Genomic DNA, 20,605 nt, shown 5'->3' on the forward strand with positions numbered 1-20,605 from the left:
TACTTCATAGGGGAAGGGAGCATTTCAGACAGTCAGGTTTTTCTATACAATCTTAACAAAGCCAGTTAAAACTCTGTTGTGGAGCTTGCAGGGGCAGAACTGTTCAAAACAGGAATTATACAGCTCCATCCTTTTTAATTGCTTTTACAAAGAAATTACTAGAGGAGCTTTCTAGAAGCACCGTTCCCTTTATGTGTCACGTTCAATTTATTATTTCTGTGGGAAAAGCGGCACGACACCTGCGCCAGTGCGAGGTGTCCCCTTCAGCTCATTAAAGCTTCACGTAGCCAGGCACTCACGGGGAAACTTGGAGAGCAGCAGAGGAATTGCATCTTCTATCGTGTTCTGAACTCCGTGCCCGGCTCTGCATCTCTTCTCTGGTTAGAAGGGGTTTTTTTCGTTGCTAGGGTTCTTTGTTTTCTATTTAATAATGGCCATGCCGAGCAACCAAATAACAATCTAATGCACGTTTACATTTTTTTTCAATGCACTTCAGTTTCCTAAAAGAGATTTTCAAGCATCAGGCTCTTCAAGTCAAACCCTTGAAAATGATGCAAGTCGAGAGAAATTCAACTCGAAACCAGCAGCCCACACTCCGACATCTCCCCCCGCGAACACGACCGTCCCAGGGCAGCCATCGATGTCTGCTGGGCACTCGCGGGCTGTCCTGCTTAGGCGCCGTTTGCCGCGGATTCCCCGGCGGAACCTCCCGGTGCCGCGTTCAGCGCGGGGCGAGCGGCCCTGCCCCGCCGCCGCCCGCGGGCCGCCAGGGGGCGCCCGAGCGCGCCTCCCCTGGGGGGCGAGCGGGGCCGAGCGGGGCCGAGCCTCCCGCGCCGCCCCCCGCCCGCGCACGGCGGCGGCCGGACCGCACCTCTCCGCCCCGCTCCGCACCTCTCCGCCCCGCTCCGCATCGCACCGCACCGCACGGCCGCCGCACAACTGCGCTCCGCTGCGCCAGCGGGAGCCGGCCGCGGAGGCGGCGAGGATGCTGCCCCTCAGCCGCGGGCGGCCCCGCCGCTGGCAGCACCCGCTGCTCCTCCTGTCAGCGCTGCTCTGGGCGCCGGCGCTGGTGGCTTTCAACTTGGACGAGGAGAAGCTGACGGTGTACAGCGGGCCCCCGGGCAGCTACTTCGGGTACTCGGTGGACTTCTACATCCCCGACCCCAGCACGTGAGTGCCGCCGCCGGGGGTGGCGGGGCCGCGCCGCCCCGGGGCCCGGGGAACGCTGTGGGAAGGCGGCGGGCGAACGGCGGCGTCGCGCCCGCGGGGTGACAGCGCCCATCGCCCGCCTGTCCCGATCGCCCCGGTGACCTCCCCTGTGTTCCGCAGGGTCAGTGTCCTGGTGGGAGCTCCCAAAGCCAACACCACTCAGCCAGACATCGTGGAAGGAGGAGCGGTGTATTATTGCGCCTGGCCCGCCGCCCGGTGCAGGCAGATCCCCTTCGACAACACCAGTAAGTGCGGGACAGCGAGTGTCGCGCTGCCGTGCCCGGGACCCCACGGCTCCTCCGCGATCCCTGGACTTGGGTCGCTTTGATCCGAGTATCTGCACTCGGATACAAATCCCGCTCCTGGGAGTCTGAATGCGTGTGCTCTTGCAGGGAAGGGTTTAATGGTCCCCAGAGAAATAACGGGATTGTGACCTCCAGGATCAGTAGTTCATCTTAATAACTCCCTTTTTTTCGTCTTCTTCTTCTTTAATAAAAGGTATTTGTGGCAGATTCCTGCTTTGGAAAATGCTTTTGCATGTTCAGAAGGCAAAGCCCCAAAGCCTTGTCTCACGCTTCTCTGAACCATGGATTTGTAGTCTTTGCTGGCATTTTCAACGAGGGGATTTCTGGCTCTTAGATGGATGAAGTGCCTCGTGTGGCATGCTTATTTAATTCTATTCAGAAAGCAAGAATTTTGTTTCAGAATGCTGAAGCTAGATGCAAACCGATTTAGGCACAATGTGGATAGATTGTATCCACTTCCAAAATCCCAAGACAGATGTTTCTTATTTAATTAGAGGGAACACACTTTTTAAACAATTCAAGCTGTTTATGTTTTCTGTTGTCTCTTTATAGGTCTTGAAAATAATTTAAACCTAGTGTTTGCAGAGACTTTAAAACTGATTCCTTTATTTAGGCAGGTTTGACAGTTTGACCATTAAGCAAAAGTTATTATTCTTTAGGTTACATATTTAATTTTAATATTTGTGGTTTATTGAAATGGGAACCAAAAGAATTGGTTATTTTTTTTTGAAAGCAGAAGTTAAATCAGAAGAGCTCACTTAACTGTAGGAAATAAGCAGTGCAGTTCTTTACTGCTCCCAACTCCAGCCACCCACATCTTATTAATGTGTTAGTGTCTAGGAATGCTGATCAGAATGACTGTCCCATCATGCTGAGCATTCTTCAAAGCAGAGTAAGTGATAGTTCATGTGTGTGTATATGGCTACAGGGGCAGGTAAAACTATGTACAGTATCTGGTTATAAATATAAATAGAAAGGTATATAGACAGTATGCATACATTTTTTTAATTGTAATATGTCCTGAGTGTACGTATTTAAAATAAAACCAGGAAATAGAGGAAATATTAATGTATTTCTCATCTTATGGTTAGATGGTTCATGTAACAGAAGTGGAATGTATTATCTATACAAAATAATTTCAAATTCGAATAGAAAACTTACAGACCAAATGAAAATTCCATCACATTTTTGAAGGGGAGTTTTGAAAAAGTTATTGAAATCTAGTGACGAAACCTAGAAGGACATCTGACTTTCCTGTGGGAAACCTGGGACAACTCCATGCTCTTTGCAGAGAGAGATGTCCTTTTGCAGATACTATGTTTTGAATAAAGACACAAACAAACTGAAGAGTAAGCATACCAATAAGGTTTTGGACTGTATCACGCAACTATTCAGCTTGGAATCACCAAGGGGCAGTTCATTCAGTCTTCCAGAGATGGTTGTGTCCTCTAGATAGAATCCTGACTTGTAGACAGCTGAAGTTAAGCCAGAGGGCAACTGTGGTGTAGGCAGAGATGCACTGTCCTTGTGGTAGGATGGCAGCATAGGCAGGTTTAGCAGTGCTGTCTCTGTCTTTAACTCCAGTCCCAAGAGCAGTAAAGGTGTCATTTTGCACAATTCAGCAATGTCCCGTAGACAAGGACCCCGGCAAGGTTTGCATGGCTTGTACCACGCCCTATTCCTCATTGCCAGCAACAGAATGGCCATCTCCAATATGCTTTAGACGACTCCTTTTACTGCTTTCTGGATGTATATTACATGCCATTTTTTGCTCTCCAAAACCCATTATTTACAAAATCAAGTTTTCCTTCTTTTTCCACTATTCCCCCAAGTGGAGTAGTCCATATGAGCTCTGTCCTAGGTGAAACTATTTCAGATAGTCTGTCACACAAAGTTTCTTTTGAAGCCTTTAGCTATGTTATGCCTACCGGGACTTAGATAGTCCTTGGTAAATACATGGGGTGTTTTCAGTTCATGACTCCTGTACAGGCATCTTGTACTCATTATGCCTTCTTCTACAACATCACTGAGAAATGTTGCTATTCCCATTTTTAATATTTATTTTAATAAACAGAAACAAGTCAGTCTGGGTTGTCAAAGATCATACAAAAACTTTTTGATGACACTGGTTACTGAATTGGGAGATTTTTCTTCTTCTTCCAGTGCCTTTACCACAAGATTATTCTTTCTTCCAAAACAGAAACACTCAAAAGTTGTTAGAAGACTAGAATTTCAGTTGTAGCAGCTTTAATATTAAAGATTAATGCTTCATGCTTTGTAGGAGATCTTTAAAAGTCTTGTGAAGCTTTGGGAATGTTTTCTGAAACAAAACAGAAGAACTACAGAGACTGCTTCAGAGCTGAAAGATTTCATTTTGACGCATTTTTTTATACAAAGCTTCGATTTTTCAATTCTTTCTTCTTGACTCTAACTAAATAATATCTCTTTCAATTAGATTAGCAAAGCAAAGCACAATAAAAGAAACAAAACTACTGAATAATTGGGAGCATTCTTAATTAAGTTCAGAAGTAAAAACTGGGTGGAACTAGAAAGAACTGGAAAGAAAGGCAGTGTGAACCAACAAGTGGATCCAGAATTTGTTAAATTGGCATTTTCAGCCTCAAAAGTTCAATGGGGAGGACTTCTAAATTCCGAAGAATTTGTTAAAGTCAAGCAGACTCACATACACTATATCCAAAGTTCAATATGGAATTGCTCCAGGTCACAGAAACGAAAATTTTCACTATTACATAAAAATTCAAGAGACTGACAAATCTAAGAGGTTGAAAGACAGCAGCTTAAATTACATATGAGCATGAGGGTTCATGTCTTCTACTTCTGAGGACTGGATGCACAAATGAAGCTCAGGTATGTTGCATTCAGTGCAAGTTATGTTTTGCCCTTGAGGAGAGAACATACAGTGTGTGCACCTGGATGATTCTTGGACTTTTACTGCCTCAAACAAGTATCTTAAGTGGACATCTAATTGGTAAGACTCATATGTAACTCCACAGATTATTTCTGTTTCCACAAAAACAGTACATCTAATTTCAAGTGAGTTTCCTTTGTTTGCAAATGCCTTTGTGTTAATAAAAATAACACTGTTACTATCTTGGTCCTACCAAATGAAAACAGTGAGGACACTGACTAGTATTTTGTGATGGCTTTAAGTCAAGATTCTGGACATTTTCAGATATCATGGTGTGGAGTTACTTTGTACTAATTTATAGTTATCGTGTATTTTACAGTTACTAAGGTGTTTAATGAATGGGTAGATATGCCTTGTTAGCTAAAAAGGAACAAAATCTCCACCAAGATTTAAGGCTTGTTAAGAGGCAGTGATGAACATGAACAGGCTCATGAGTGAGGAAAGGGAAAGAAGAAAAAAGTAATCCATTCAGTTTCTAAACTGTTTATTGCCTTAGACAGAGGGGGCATTTGTTCAAAAAGTGATATGAGGGAACCAAGTAAGTGGCAGACACCTTAGTTAAAAACTTAGTCTTGCTTTGGTTAATTTTATGATGTTCAGTGTTGAGATAGGATGACTTTTGGTTCTATAAAAGCTGTTTGGCTGATGGGATTTGTTTACTTGTTTATTTAGTTATGTGAGTAATATATTTTTATTTTTAAAAAAACTAAAGTTTTATTTTTAAAAATGTTATTCTATCTGAGCCATAAAGTCCCAAAGGGAGAAAATGAGTGCCAGGCCTAATTGAATCTGGCATCCTGACACTGGTGGGAGACAACTGCAATGTTGCCCAGTAGACGAGGGATATGACACTGCAAGGGATGCATGCAGTCACTGGCAAGGTGCAGGTAACCTCCCTCTTACCACACAGACTGTGGCACTCAGTATTAAACTTTATTTTTTGGATCATGTAAGCATTAAATGACAAAAGAAAAGTCTTTATGATTTATGAAGCCCCCTTACTCTTTTTAATTTTTTCCTCAGAGGCTAAGATCAGGTGAGGGAGTAGACACTGTATTCGCAGTGAAAGATGAAAAAAACCCCCAAACTGTGCCATGCTCAACCTCTCAAACACAGACTGGGCTCCTTTCTACTAGCAATGATACTCAAAAACTACTCAAAAGACTACTGCTGAAATCATCTCTGTGACAGTGTGCATGTGTTAGAATGCCCAAGATGGTCTGAGTGCTATGGGCAGCTGCATAACCTGTGTTAATGTGGAAATGTATGTGGGCTAAACTACCCTGCTGAGAAGATGGCTTAATTGGGGTTAATAGAGGTGCAGGAGTATCTGCAGCCCGTTCCTAAAAGCCACATCACCTAATTGAAATTGCTCTAGAGGAAGTTGTCCCAGATGGTTACTAATTTCTCAGGCCATCTACCTTTGTTTTTCATGGTAGCTAACCCAGAGATTTCCAAAGCAGTGAGGTTATTTACTTGCAATAATTAATCCTACTGATGAAATAGCATTCCTGACAAACAACAGAGTGGTAAAGGAGGGAAGGAGGATGAAATTTTGTCCTGTAGGATTTGAGCTGACCCATCCATAAGCAAGTCATGTAACCGGACATTCCCATATGGCTTGGCCAGTGATATGGCCTGCAGCCAAGAAGGGGCTTTAGCAGGAACTCTCTCTGTTTCCTGCTGTTGATACAGCACTGACTCTGCAGTCCCATGTTTGCACTTCTTTAGAGCCCCCTAAATCTTTGTGCCAGGGTCAAGATCTGGGAAGGAGCTCAAAGCACTGCTCTGAGAGCACAATGGGTGCTTTAACCTGCTCCATTGCAGCAGGGAACTGAGATAAAGTATAATGGAAGGGCTTTTAGTATCCCCTTACTCCAGGAAATATAGATTGAAGGGCAGCGACTCTTCTCCCTTGTTTCCCTACTTTGTGAAGTTGTCTGGTTGCATTGCAGTGTAAGGCTGTGATACTCTGAAACTCAATGAGAGGACAGGGAAACAAGTGTTGGCATCATATTAAAGGTTTGTGGTCTGTCTTTCCTCTCTTACCTACACAAAGCTAACTTCTTTTCAGTTTCTTCTGTATGAAATGGGTTTACAATGACTACTTTTGCCTTAACACTGAGGTAGAATTACCAAGTCCTTGTTTCAGCTGTGTGCTTTTCCATTCAGCTGCCAGGAGAGGTAGCAGGAGAGCAATATCAAGAAAACTTTCTCCTCTCTTGATTAACTGGGCAACTTCTGAACCATTCAAAGCATCTTGCAGCTAGAAGCAGGTTTAAATACCCCCTAAAATGTGTTATTGCGTTTGAAATGTGGTAAAAACCTAATAGTTCAGATTTTGGAAACTCATTATTAAGGTCACTTTTAGTTGTAATACTTAATAGGCTGCATCAAGTTCTTATATTTTAATTAGGTCACGAAGCCAGAATTTCAGATGCCACTTCCCTTAAATTTCCAGAACACACTGGGGTGTTTTCTTTGCTATCAGTTAACTCTACCAGTTTTACTAAAATAGGTTATATTTTTCTAGAGTAGCTGGAAAAAATCTGAACAGCCACTGAAGAGGAGCAGGGAAGGGGGATGTAAATCAGTTCTGACCAAGCGTGCAGTTGATAAAAAACATGAGCTAATCTGGCCAGCAGTTGAGCCGATTGTAACAGAACCCAGGTACTATATAAGGAGAAGATGTATTGTGGGACTTGAGAGCTTTAGTTACATGAAAAAATCATTAGCTGTGGAGATAGTAAGATTCTGGGGAAAACTTAGAATCCTGTTATAAAACAGAATTTGCATCTCAAGAGAAATTGCTGAGAAAGGACTTTTAAATGTTGACACATTTTAGTCCTCTATGCCAGTAAGACCTTATTTGGAATGTCATGGTTCACTTGTAGCATTCTGATTTATAATAGACTCTCATGGGTTTCTTTTGTAAGTCTCAGCCTCATCTAAAGAAAGGAAAAAATAGTCTTAGCTATGTAAAATACTCTTAGCTATGTTAGTTCAAGCCCTGAGGTCTTAATTTGTTTTTGATCAGATTGTATTTAGGAAAAAATCCTACCAGGTTTGATGATTTGTTTTTTTCTTTTGATTCATGGAATGTCCAAGTAAAGCTCTCTAGATATGATCTATTAAATTAAAATGACTCATATGAATAGCAGCTAAGCTGCAGTAAAAACCAGATACAAAATAGATGGTTGCAGAACAAGATAAATCTAAATATAGAAGCAACCCTTCTCATAATGACAGCGTTTTGCATATCCTTACTGTTTTCCAACACTTCGGAGACCCTTTTTCCCCCAGCATTAATTAAAAGTAATTGTTTGGTTTAGTTCCCTAGATCATACCTAGCGTTTAGCTTTGCATTTGAATTCAGTCTCTCTGGTAAGGGTCTAATATCGATGACGCTGTGAAAGTTACTGAGTTACCTTTGCTTTGTAACGGGTGGTATCATCGAACTCTTATGGTAGTGATATGGTGGTAGGATTGTCAAGATTCCCTTGTTTCCCTCACTTCTAGAATATGGGATCAAGCATGCCTTTGCTCTCCTCTTCTGTAAGCCAGAACACTAATGATGAAGCAAAGCTGCTTCCAGAGTTAACTGAGGTTACTCAGAGCCTTTTGTAGCCAGCTTCTGAAACCACCCCAGAGGGAGAGAGCCACAGTCGCTCTGGGGAATCTCTTCTAGTGCTTAAGATTTATTCAGAAATTCCCTTCTTGCAACTTGTGTCTTGTTGCCCCTTTTCCTCTTGCTGCAACCTCAAATAGGAATTTGGCACTCTCTTCTCTCTACCTATTGAACAGTGGATGAAGCACAAAGAGATCATCCTTTGCTTTCTCTTCCTTAGGCCAAATATCTGCAAGTAGTGATGTCTCAAAACTGTACATAACATTCCAAGTGTTTTCTCAATGTCAGGGATAGTCACTTTCATTTACCTGGATAAATGTATAGAAATATTTGTTTGTTTTATATGTTTGTATTAATATTTTATACAAATAAGGATAGATTTAGATAATTGTTCACCTCTACTCTGTGTATATATAATTATGTACAAATATATTAAAACTATGTATTATATTTGACCTATGTTTTTTATATGATGGATGTGCATAGATACATACACAGGTATATCAAAACAAGTATTTGAAAGGGATTTGCCATCATGGATGTAGGCACAGATCTGAGGGCAGAGTATAACTAAACCTGCTGCAGATGCCTGGTTAATGTACACTTGATGTGTGTGGACATCCAGGACATACAGGCAAATAGACCCAGAGCATTTAGACATAATACTTCTCAAAATTCCAGAATGGTGAAAAGAATATACGAAAGAGCCGCAGGTGTATTACATAGACAGATATTTTGCTGTGACTAGAAGCAATGTTTTCATGTGTTAAGTTTGATTAAATTATTTTCACAGAATCACAGAATCATTTAGGTTGGGAAAGACCTCTAAGATCATGGAATCCAACCTTTGAATGATCACCACTTTGATTTGCTTTTGTTCATTTGAGTATTTTTAAATTGTAAAAGATGCTGCAATTTTTACTTACAGTTTTCAAGAGCTGAATGAATCACACTAAGTAATTACCGGTGTTTGCCCATACATCTCTCATGCGGATATTAATTAGTATTAAAAAAATATTGGTAAGGGAAATGTTTGATTCATGCCTATTAAGCTGTTTATGATGTGGTAATTTAGTGACTGAGAGGAGACCAATTCCCCCAGAAAGCACCAAATTTACTCTGATGTGTGTAAATGATGGATTTGCACTAACACTTGCTCTAGATTCAGGCTTTAATTCCTACAAGTGAATCTGTGCCATTGCTCTTAACATAGGTTTGCTTTTTGCTGTCCAAACTCAAATTTTTATATTTGCCCAACTACTGTTTTGACAATGTAAGGAGCACTTTTTTCCTCTGTTTAGTAGCCCCTAGATACCTCAATTAAAAAACTGGGTGAAGGAATGCTGATTTTAATAATCATGTTTCTGTATCTCCAGAGCTGCTTCTGAAGCTGGATTGTAGGGCAGTGCCATGTACAGGAGTCATGACTCCTGCAGTAGAAAAATTAGGTGCTTTGGGTTTGCTGAAATGCAATGTAAGGATGTCCTCATACCTATATTTACATTTATAAATCTCTCTGCTCTTTGTATACTCCTGGTTGTCTGAACCTTAGTCTGCAATACAGTCGTAGGCAGTCTCGTTATGAGTGACTCCGGAGCTGCATCTCAAGCCAAATTTGCGAGTCATCCAGACTGTTGACCATCTGGAAGAGCTCCTGAGCTGGCTCTGAAGCAATCCAGCTGGTAGTCAGGCACTCCTTGGACCTCTCTGTGGACAGGCTGAGGCGTTGTGTGCCCAGCCCAGCTGCTGCCTTGTACTCTTGCTATCCTTCCACTAGTGTCACATATCATGATACAACATAGCTTGGACTCCTTCCTCAAGGGGGCCAGGCATTCTCCTCCAGAAGAGAAGATGATATGTGAATGTAACCTGAATTCCCACCAAGCTTTTGTTCCTCACAAAAATATAGCTCTGGATAAGATTGTGTATAGACTAAGCCAGTGGGCCTCAGATGCCCATAAATAGCACAAGGAGAGATATTTCCCTGTCATATACTGGTGTTTTCAGGATACAGACATGCTACTTTTTGAAATGCTTACATAATGCTGCTTTGAGGAATATACAGAATTTTTTTTTTAACTGGATTGGGATTTATCTGGGTAAATGAATAGTCCTTGTCTGATTCGAATCTAAGGTGGTCATCCATGGCTATTTACAATTGTTTTTTTTTTTTAAAAAAAGGTACTTTAGGTACTTTTAGGCCATGATTCTTCTGACCTTCTCAAAGTTTTGCTTTAGGAGGAAAAGAACTGGTTTAGATCATGTCCTCAGATGTAAGTGGGTGACTTACATCTGAGAAGAAGTGGAAAATTACAGCAGGGCAGCTGCAAGCTGATAGCTTGCGTGTATTCACACAAATTAGTTGTGTATATTGCTTTATTTCGCTAAAGTTAAACGGAAAGCAGTAGATGTTTTATAGCATTCTGAAGTACTGATTAGTTGTACATACAAAAGACTAAACTGTATTTTAAGGCAAAACCTCAGAAACTGGGAATATGATTCCACAGCTCTAGCAAGGATGCTGAACAAAAGTGATTAGAAAATTTCTATAAAAACACATTTATCTAGGGAAAAAAATATTCGTTAATTTGTGTGTCTATGGTATTTTTGAAATTATTTTATAATGAAAATCCCATGCCACATGATGAAGGATTCCTACTACCATATGCCACTAAATGAGGTGGAATTGTGCATGTGTGTATGTACAATTCTTGTAGATTTACTGGTAAATTCAGCTGTGGTTTGATAAATCCTGCAAATGGTTATCTAAGTTTTAAAATTAACTTCTTTTCAAATGTTGGTGTACTTTGCCAATAGACAAGTATGTTGTTTTGATTGAAAATGTAAGCTCCTTTTAAGTTAGAATACTGGCCATGAGTATCCTCAGAGCCAGGGTAGCATTGGCTGCTGTAAGCTGGCCATGGCTGATTTTCAAGCTTCAAAAGCTTTGTTTCTATCAAGACCCCATCTGTGGACATTGATCATATTCAGATCTGCTAGAGCATTAAAAAAAGAAAAAAGAAACCTTTAAAGTCTGAAAGGGTCTGACTTCACTGGAAAAAATAATCAGACGTAGTGTTGCCAACAACTAGGTAGGAGCTGGCAGCACCTACCATGAAGTACGTCAAATACACTGCCTCTCACAAACACACAAGTTTAGGCCTAACTTCAATAAAATTTATTTTTTAAATTAATTTTTTGAGTAATTTTAAATTACAATTCCTGAATTTTTAAGAGCTAAATATTCCTGAAATTTATCTCTCTAAGCATGAACTTCGTAGCTGCTGTAATTGGCACAGCACAGAAGCAAATACTTGTATGAAGGAAGATGTTTCCTTAGAGACTTTCAAACTTTAAAAGATTCATTCTCATTCAACTTTCCTTCATGTTTATTAGGAAAAAAATACAGAGATAGAGTACCCTTGTTCTCCAAATAAGATGCACTTTTTCTTTCTAATTCAGTTTACAATATTTATGTGGTATAAGCTGAAGTCAGTGGTGAGCTAACATCCTAGAAAACATTCAGGTGTCTCCTGTATTCCTGCTGGGCAAATCCCAGGGAGTGTTGACTTTTTAAAATGTTGGCTGTATTTTTTTCTCAGTTATTTAAAAATGTATGTAAATCCTTAGAATATGATCTGACACTACTTTTTTTTAACATTCCAAGGTATACAGTATGTGGTTTTATTTTCACTTAGAGTCACTAAAAAGGATTGATTCTTCTGAAATCCCTCCTGATAGGAACCAGAAACAAACATAAGGGAATGCAGATACAAGGGGGTAGGAGTAATGCCCGGCTTATGTATAAATTGAAAAGTTCATTAGGAATGACTGGTAAGGGAAGAGCATAGCTCATGAACATATGGGAAATCAGTTTACTTCAGAGAACTGAGGGTGAAGAGAAGGGATGTCTGCTTTTTATTAAAACCTGAAATGCATTATAATTGGCCTGAATCTTTGCCCAGATGGCTTCTCTTATGCTGACATCTGCAAGAGTGTATATAAAGGAACATTAGGAAGCTGTCTCTTGTGACAGTGTGTACACATGTAATTCTGCTAAAAACTAAGTCCTCTGCTATCTATAGTGTTGGTCTTTGAATAAGCATGCTGAGAAATGTCATTTGTTTGACAAAATCTAATTATGGAACATGCTTTTTACTTGGAAAGTTTCTACCAAATCTGAGAAGACTTTTTAGGGCTTTTCACCTATTTTTGTAGATTCTTGTTCATTCTTCATTACAAATTCTAAGTAAACTTTTTTTTTTTTTTTGGCAGGGGGAAACACAGCATTTCTTATTCCAGTCCTTTGTATTTTTTTCTAAAATTTAAGTGTTATTATCTTTAATTTTCATGTGTGAATTTAAGGTGGTTTCTGCTGACCAGTGAAAGCGTTAAATGATAGTAAATCCATTTCCTGTTGAATGGGTTGGATGATGACAAATGGATACAATGTAATATATCCATTAATCCGTTCTCTTGTGTTAAAAATAAGCTGTTAACATAGTGCTTCTTTCTTTGTCAGACAACAGGAAAATTAAAGTCAATGGCACCAGGGAACCTATTGAATTTAAGACAAATCAGTGGTTTGGGGCAACAGTCAAAGCTCATAAAGAAAAAGTTGTGGTAAGGCTTATGCATTTAATATTCATTTGGAGATAATGGTTTTTTTTCCTCAAATGTATATGTTTAATTGCTTTCTATGTGTACATTATGGAAATAACTCTGGTTATGCATTAATTATAAAGCAAAGGACGTATATAATTCAAAAAACAAAAGCAACCTATAAAACCGAGTTGAACTGATCAAGTGAAGATGATCTTGTTGTCATGTGAAAACAGCAGAATGTCATATTGTTGTAGAAGTGAATTACATTTTCTTAACAAATAATGGACATATTTCAGAGATACATACAGGAACTGATAGCTGTAAGCTGTAAGATGTTTGGTATTATGAAGATATATTTGGAATGTTAAATACAGAATGTAGTGAAACTGCATATATTTGAATGTAAAGAAATGTTTTGAAAGCCAAGAACCTCTGTTGATGTTCAGTTAGGAAAACACCTCTTTTGTCACTGTTACATTGTTTTGAACAGCTATGTCATAGTCAAAAAAAAAAAGCTGATAAAAAGATCCAAATCAAGATGGCTATCAAAATGCAGTATCTATTTTCCAGTTTCACTGAATGTTTTACCTATACTGATAGAGGCCCAGCAGTGGGCAGGTATTTTTATTGCCTAGTAAGTGCTGAATACCTAGAAATTTTATGCTTCCAATTGCATTAAAATTTACATTAAAAACAGCAGTGAAGTAATTGTAGGAATTATAGGAATAAAAAAATAAATTAAAAAAATAAAATAAAAATTAAAAAAATAAAAAAAAAAATAAAAAAATAGGAATAATTTGTTTGGTCATTAACTTTACTAGTTTTTACAATTACCAAACAAAAAATTACCTTGGGATTTGATTAAAACTTCCAATTACTACTTTAAAAGTAGTCATAAAGGAGGAAGTATTGAAAGAAAATGCTTTTCCTTATATTGTATCCCTTGTGGTTAACCTACAGAAGGATTTTGAAATGAAACAGGTAATGAGTAGAACATCAGCCTATTCTGTTACAGAGCTAAGTAAACATAAAAATTCTAAAAATAGATTAATATTTTTCATTTTCTGTACTCTACTAAACAATTCACAAATTGAAATAAAATGCTACTTTACCACCATTTGTGAAATCTTAATCAAGTGAGTAGAAAAACTCATCTCCAACAGATGTGCGGTGTCTGTACTGACCAAACTTCATTTAATTGGGGTAACTCTTCTCAGAATCTGAAACTGAGGTATAGTCAACACTTTTCAGGTAAAAATTTGTACAGCAAAGCTGGAAAGCTTTTTCTGTTAAGGTTTGTAGGCTAAGAGAAAAAGAAAATGTCATCAAACTGTCAGGAGCTTGTTTTTTAAGCTACAGATTTAATAGTAAACGGCATTAAGTCAACGTTTATGATTATATTGTTCTTGTTTCAATCTATTTGGCTTGATGTGTCAAATGCACCTAAAATCACCCCCACAGGACACATACTACGTTCAAAAAAGATAATGCTTCTCTCTTCATAAGTTGTGTATCTTTTATCTTTACTGTGTTTTATTTGTAACACCACTGCTGTAACACGGAAGATTAAATATCTAGCCAAAACTTCCTTAGCAAAAAACAATTCACTCAGACTGTTGAATGCCTTATAACTATATCCTGTCTATGAAGATTTGAACCAGGGGGTTATAAGCAAGCAGACACTCTGATGATTGTGATTGGCCATATGACAACAATCTGACAAACCCCCTACTAAGTGGAGTCAGTTCTGCTTCTATGCCCATTATCTTAGAACATACCAGGACAGAACTGGGATTGCCTTCAGACACATATATGTGATATGCTTCTTAATTATGGGATCAGTTCCTGTGCAATGAGCAGTAATAGAGCAAACGTATTATTTGTGAAACAGACATAGAGGGTATTTGTAACATGGCTTAAATGTGACTTGTAGTCCCTGACAGATTTCACCTGCCAAGGGCTATAAGTGAAACCTTAGTGTGCTTTTCAGGTTGTAATGAAATTATTTGAAGCAGAGGTCCTGCATTTTCTTCTGTCAGTATCTTGTGATCATTGCTATATGAATGATACAATACCAGAGAGAGTCCTTGTACACAGACAATTAAAAACTGTATTTGCCAGATGCAGGAGTGTGTATGTGCGTTTTCTGTTTTGTGTTTCTGTTTTTATAGGCTTGTGCTCCTTTGTATCATTGGAGAACCCTTAAAGAGAGCCCAGAGAAGGACCCTGTTGGCACCTGCTATGTAGCAATTCAGAACTTCAGTGCCTATGCTGAATATTCACCTTGTCGCAACAGTAAGTATTAATATGAATAGAGTTGAAGGAATTGATTTTGCACTGAGTGTTTTCATTCTTTCAGTCTTCACACCATCAAGTCTTGGTTGAATGAAGGTTACTATATGATGGTATTGCATTGAATGAGAGTGTAAAGAAAAATTAAACTATATGCCTACAGTTGGATGCTTAGTTGTGTAATTAATTGAAAGAGGAGAAACTAAGTAAATTGTGTGTGGTTACAGCAATGAGCTATAATTGGCTCAATTTTTGTGGCTTTAAAACATAACAAACAGATCTAGATAAGAAGCAGACAGCATATTAAACCGATTATTCATACTTATGTCGAGTATAAATGTCTCATCACAAGGTCATGATTTGAAGATCAGACCCTGCATAGAAGCACACAAGCCTGTATCATCACTCATGCTAATATCATCCACAAGAGCTCACTTGTGAAGAACTTTCAGCATGGAAGAAAGCCATGAACATTAGCACTGCTATTCCACACTCTTCTCTGTGCTATTCTCAGGACGTGGTAGCCATCTCTGGGCCTTGATTCTTGGGGAATAGGGATAAACCACATGTATATTTAAAACTAGGTTCAGCTACCTAGAAGTCTGCAGAAAATACCACACATTAGGTTATTATCAGTCATTCATCTTGTTCAGCATTCTATGCCTATTGTAGTAGGACTTTAAGCAGCGTTCTGTTGTGTCTTACTTTTAAAGCCTAATCTTTGTTTCTGCATAGACAGGTACAGAAAGAAGTCGAATCTTTAAGAACTGGTGACCTTAAGATGTGGTTTATGTACTTACTGATGTCTCACTGGGGCTTTGGCAAAGGCTTATGTCATTTGAAGAGAGAGTTCAAGTGGCCATTCCTACTCTCAGTTTCACAATCCTGCAGTCTTCTGGCACTCTGGCACATATAGAATTGCCATAAGATGCATGCCAACACACTTTGCACAATTATATAAGGATTTGGAGAATAGAAATAAAAATAGTCAGAAGCGGGAAAGTTTTTTTGCCATGTACCCATCCTGACCGTTAGACTGTCAAGGTTTTTTGAGAGCACCTTAGTAAACACTTATTTTTGTATTTATGACAGATCAGGCTGTGATGAGCATTCTACAATTTTTTTACTTTTTTTTCTCCAGTTAAAATTAAAACTGAATCCCTGATAGTTGTTTCAAGGTCCTTTCATGGCAGTGGGAGGAGAAAGTCCTAAGTAGCAGGTCCTATTTTTCAAAATCTTCTCAAGGGACTGCATGAACAGGGTCTTGTAGAAGGTCTTGATTTACTCTGCCTCTTCTAAAAAAGAATATGTATTTTCACATATATTTGCAGTATTGTATTTCATAGTGTTACAGCTCCAGGATACCTGTGCTATCTTCCACATGCACTGTAAAATCAATAAAATGCTCCTATCTTCATAAATGCAGGCAATGCAGATCCTGAAGGACAAGGCTATTGTCAAGCAGGTTTCAGCTTAGATTTTTACAAGGTGAGATTCTGCTTCTGAAATATTTTGACCAAATGTCATTGTGATATATCTGCAGAGTTCAAGTGGTGTCTCAGTGATCATGAGTTTATCTCCATGCTGTTGGAAATGGAAAGTTTTGTGAAGTTGTTGCAAGTTCTTTCCTCCTTTTCAAGCTTTAAACTTTCTTGTTTCATTAATAAAAAGAAATAATTAGCATCAGTTTAACTCTTTGCAGCATTCCAATCTGTCTCAGTCTATCTTAGCAGAAAATTAAGCAAAAACATCTACGTGCTTCTATCTCAGTCTGTCCCACTTAAAATATTTTACTTGACTTTCAGGAAGCAGTGGAGCAAGCACCAACTAGTTTTAAAAAGTTAAAATAGCCTATATAATGAAGCTTTTGGTGGCAGACTGGTCATTGAGTAAAACCATTCTCATGCGAAGGTGAAAATACTTAAGGGAAAGAACTAGATTTTCTCTAATGCCAAGAGAGTCCATGTTGTCTGTGTTGTGGGAGAAAGGATAAACTTTGCACATTTGTTGTTATCTGGGCCATTATTCCAGCACCAGGGCCTCAGGTAGCTTTGACCATTGCCACTGTTTTGAGCATTCTGCAGCTGCACTGTATAATTCTCTATAAAATATCACTGTCTTTTCATTGAATGTGAGCACCCTCTTTTCTGTTAACTTTGTTTTGTTACAAATAAGCAGCAATTTTTGAAATGTTTAAATGGCTTTCATTCAAGTGCAGATGCATTAGAGTAATTTTAACTTTTTTTTAACTGTAGATTTTCCTGCACATCCATGCACCTACATCCTTTCCTTGAACATGACTATTCTCCTTATCATTATTCTGATATTATTTTGGTAATTTAAATTGCTTTTATCCCATGCATGCTTAAATTTGCTGTGTTCTTTTGTTGTGTAATTTTATTTAATTCTGCTTCTTGTAGAATGGAGACCTGATAGTAGGCGGGCCCGGTAGTTTTTATTGGCAAGGTATGTTCATCTGGCTGGTTATCTGGATCTAAGACGTGAAGCAAAAAGTATCATTGTTCAAGATTTCCACTGTTTTGTCATTTTAAGATAACCAGTCTCTGATCTTATTTTCAACAAATGTAAATCAAAAGAATTGCTTAACAAGCAACTGAGCATAAAATTAAGCTACGAAAATCCAGGATGTAGATTGTATAGGAAGTTAAACAAATTCAAAGAACTATTTTTATGTTGGCATTTTAGTATATTTGTCGTTTAATTAATAAGTTGCATTTTTCCCTAGAAATACTGCAGGTTTAAAACTTGCTAATATTTGTAGAACAAATGTACTATTTTAAAAATATTTGTTACTGTTCATTTTTGAACATAACATTTTATAGCTATTTACATGTATTTTGCGTTTATTTGTGGCATCACCGTAGGTTCCAAGATGTAGTTTCTTGTGTAGATAAACCCTGAAGCTTTTCGGTAAAGGATTAAGAAGTTATCTTTGTTGTAACCTGTTCTTACATGTATGACTTAGCTGATTCCCAGCCTCTGCCTACCTGCTTGCCCACTGTCAGCCTCTTTGATGTGTGTTTTTGGCATTTTCTTTTTAAAGATCTCATGATTGTGATTGTAGGGAATTCATAGCTTTGTGTTTTCCATTGAGAAATTGCTTTCATTGTCCACTACATTTGTACAGTGCAGTGACTTTAGTTTGAATTAGTACATTGAAATGGGTCTGGAGGTGTTTTTGCAATGGTTCAATAGAGATTCAGTGCCTTGTTTTATTGATTTATGTGTACTCTTGAGACTTCCAGGGTAATAATGGAGAAAGCTTGAGAGAAGTTACCTACTCTTTGCATCTGTGCTGCATTAGTGTCCTTTCTGCTCTGTTCTGGTTTTCTGCTAGCTTTGTTTTATAGAATCTGGCCCTCTTTTAGATCCCTTTCATTTATGAAGCTGTTTGAATCCAGGTCAGGTAATCACTGCAAGTATTGCAGACATCATTGCAAATTATTCCTTCAAGGATATTCTGAGGAAACTGGCACGAGAGAAGCAAACAGGAGTGGCACCACCCTCATATGATGACAATTACATGGGTAAGCTGAGTTCTATGAGTTGGCAATATGTTCTAAAAGGATGAGTCTTAAATATCAAAACCAGCCCTACATTACTATTGTCCCAATTGTGAGAGTATTTGAATATGTTTTGCCTTAAGCACAACAGCAAATCAGTAGTTTGCTGGTTACTTCAGCAAGATTATTAATATTCTTAAAATTATGCAGAACAACATGCTTTGAAGGTTGAAATCTTAAGTGACTTTTTAGGGTTCTTATTATCTGATCTTAAATAATTAAGCAGAAATACAAAATTTTCCCATTTATGTATTTTTTCATTCCAAATTGATGGATTGAACTTAATGCAATTAAAGACAATTTCAATTTTTATTAGATAAATTCAAATTCAGTTCTGTGATATTTTGTACAGTACTACACAAATACCCAATTTATTCTCACTGATATTTAAAAGATACAATTGAAGTAAATAATAACAAAAATCAATTTGAAGATACTATGTAATTAATAGAAAAAAGGCTCCTTATCTACTTTTTATTAGTACTGATCTCTAAGAATTTTCTTGATGCTCACATGTCTCTGCATGGAAGGCAGGTTTTTCTTCACACATTTATAGAAAAGATTCAGTAGAATTTGAAGGCGCATCCTTGCACTGTTGCCCATAGATTTGAAATTAAAGTCCCTGATACAATCCAAAAGTCTTTCTTTACTGTGACAGTAGTAACTATCTCACAGGTTTACTAAAGCTCCAAGAGGTGCTTTACTGCATCTTTGGAAATCTGTTTTCCATGTAAAGCTCAGCCAGGACACTCACCCATTACAATGCAATAATGAAGACCTGAATTGTGTCAATAGCTATTAGGGCAAAACACCATAGTACCTGGTGTTTGTTTTTTCAGATGAATTAGTTAGTATTATTGATTAAGAGCTCATTTTTGGAGAAGAGGGATCAATTTCTTATATATTCAGACCTACCACTAATTCAGACCTATCACAGTAGTATGATAAACAATTTTCCTTTTCTCCACACAGTTTTAGAAAAATGTTAGAAAACTTGCACCAAACGGATCCATTGAACAGACAAATCTGATGGTCTTCGCATTTTTTTTTTAAGAAACTGTTTATCAAGTTGAGGCTTTTCAAAAAATTTGTCTTTAAACAGGGTACTCAGTGGCTGCTGGGGAATTTACTGGGGATTCTGAACAAGGTAAGCACCTATGTACTTTAATGAAAACCATACGGCTGTGCACTTAACTAAATTCCTTGTTTTGGGTCTCTACACAGGAACATGCCTATTATACATTTGAAACACTGGTGAGACTTAAGCTACCTGTACTCAGTATTCTCAGAGACAATTATTTCCTTAGACAGTATAACATAAGAGAATTAAAGTAACACAAAAATTTGAATTCCATAAGGGGTGACTTTCATGAGGGGCTGAGCAGCTCTGTAGTCCAGACTCACAAAGCCAGTAGGGACACAGTACATTTCCACAAGTAAACCCAGTGCTCCAGAACTGCTGCTGCTTAATCCCTCCGAAGTTAAAGCTGAATGTCCTGAATTATGAAGGTTTCAAAAAATAAAAAAAAGCCACACAGTTTTGAGCCAAACACTATAATATGTAAAAAGAAGTAACCTCAGTAAAAGAAGGCTACATTTTTGGCTGCTTTTTTAATGCATACTCAAAGTCTTATCTTGGATGATTTTTGAATCAGTGTATCATGTGAATGACTGGCACAAAAATATTGCATGGTTGTCTGACTCGAGGTTTATCCTGTGTCATGTTCAGACCTGCATTAATACTTCTATTTCCCCTTGAGCAAACACATGAAATCAGAGGGGAGTATATGATCCCAGAGAGCAACAGACGAAGGCTACATCCTTAAAAGCAGGTGGCTGAGGTGCTCTGTTATCTGAAGTTCCTGCTGCTCCTAATGAGGGAGGGTTTAGACTGCAGGCTGGGACTTTGCTTTTTCCTTCTTTTTTTACTCTATTTTTTCTGCTAGTAGTTTAAGATTTCACCATTGTGCAGAATTACTCCTAGAAGGCAGCTAGGAATAGTGTTCAATATTCTTATTCAGTGGATCCCTTCAATGCTACTCACAAAAATTTC

General features: G+C 38.4%; 1 protein-coding gene across 1 annotated transcript in view; it reads left to right on the forward strand.

The window, feature by feature from the left end:
• The first annotated feature begins 897 nt into the window (after positions 1-897).
• Positions 898-20,605, forward strand: part of ITGA8 (integrin subunit alpha 8) — a 111,966-nt gene continuing 92,258 nt past the window's right edge. Inside the window, exons 1-8 of the mRNA XM_014875626.2 lie at positions 898-1,170; positions 1,330-1,454; positions 12,594-12,694; positions 14,848-14,971; positions 16,395-16,456; positions 17,389-17,434; positions 18,391-18,516; positions 19,655-19,699. Coding sequence (XP_014731112.1) covers positions 986-1,170; positions 1,330-1,454; positions 12,594-12,694; positions 14,848-14,971; positions 16,395-16,456; positions 17,389-17,434; positions 18,391-18,516; positions 19,655-19,699 — 814 coding nt within the window. The 5' untranslated portion in view covers positions 898-985. The remainder of the gene's footprint in view (positions 1,171-1,329; positions 1,455-12,593; positions 12,695-14,847; positions 14,972-16,394; positions 16,457-17,388; positions 17,435-18,390; positions 18,517-19,654; positions 19,700-20,605) is intronic.

Source organism: Sturnus vulgaris, chromosome 1 (genome assembly GCF_052056855.1).
Source record: "Sturnus vulgaris isolate bStuVul1 chromosome 1, bStuVul1.hap1, whole genome shotgun sequence".
In the NCBI taxonomy this organism is placed as follows: Eukaryota; Metazoa; Chordata; class Aves; order Passeriformes; family Sturnidae; genus Sturnus; species Sturnus vulgaris.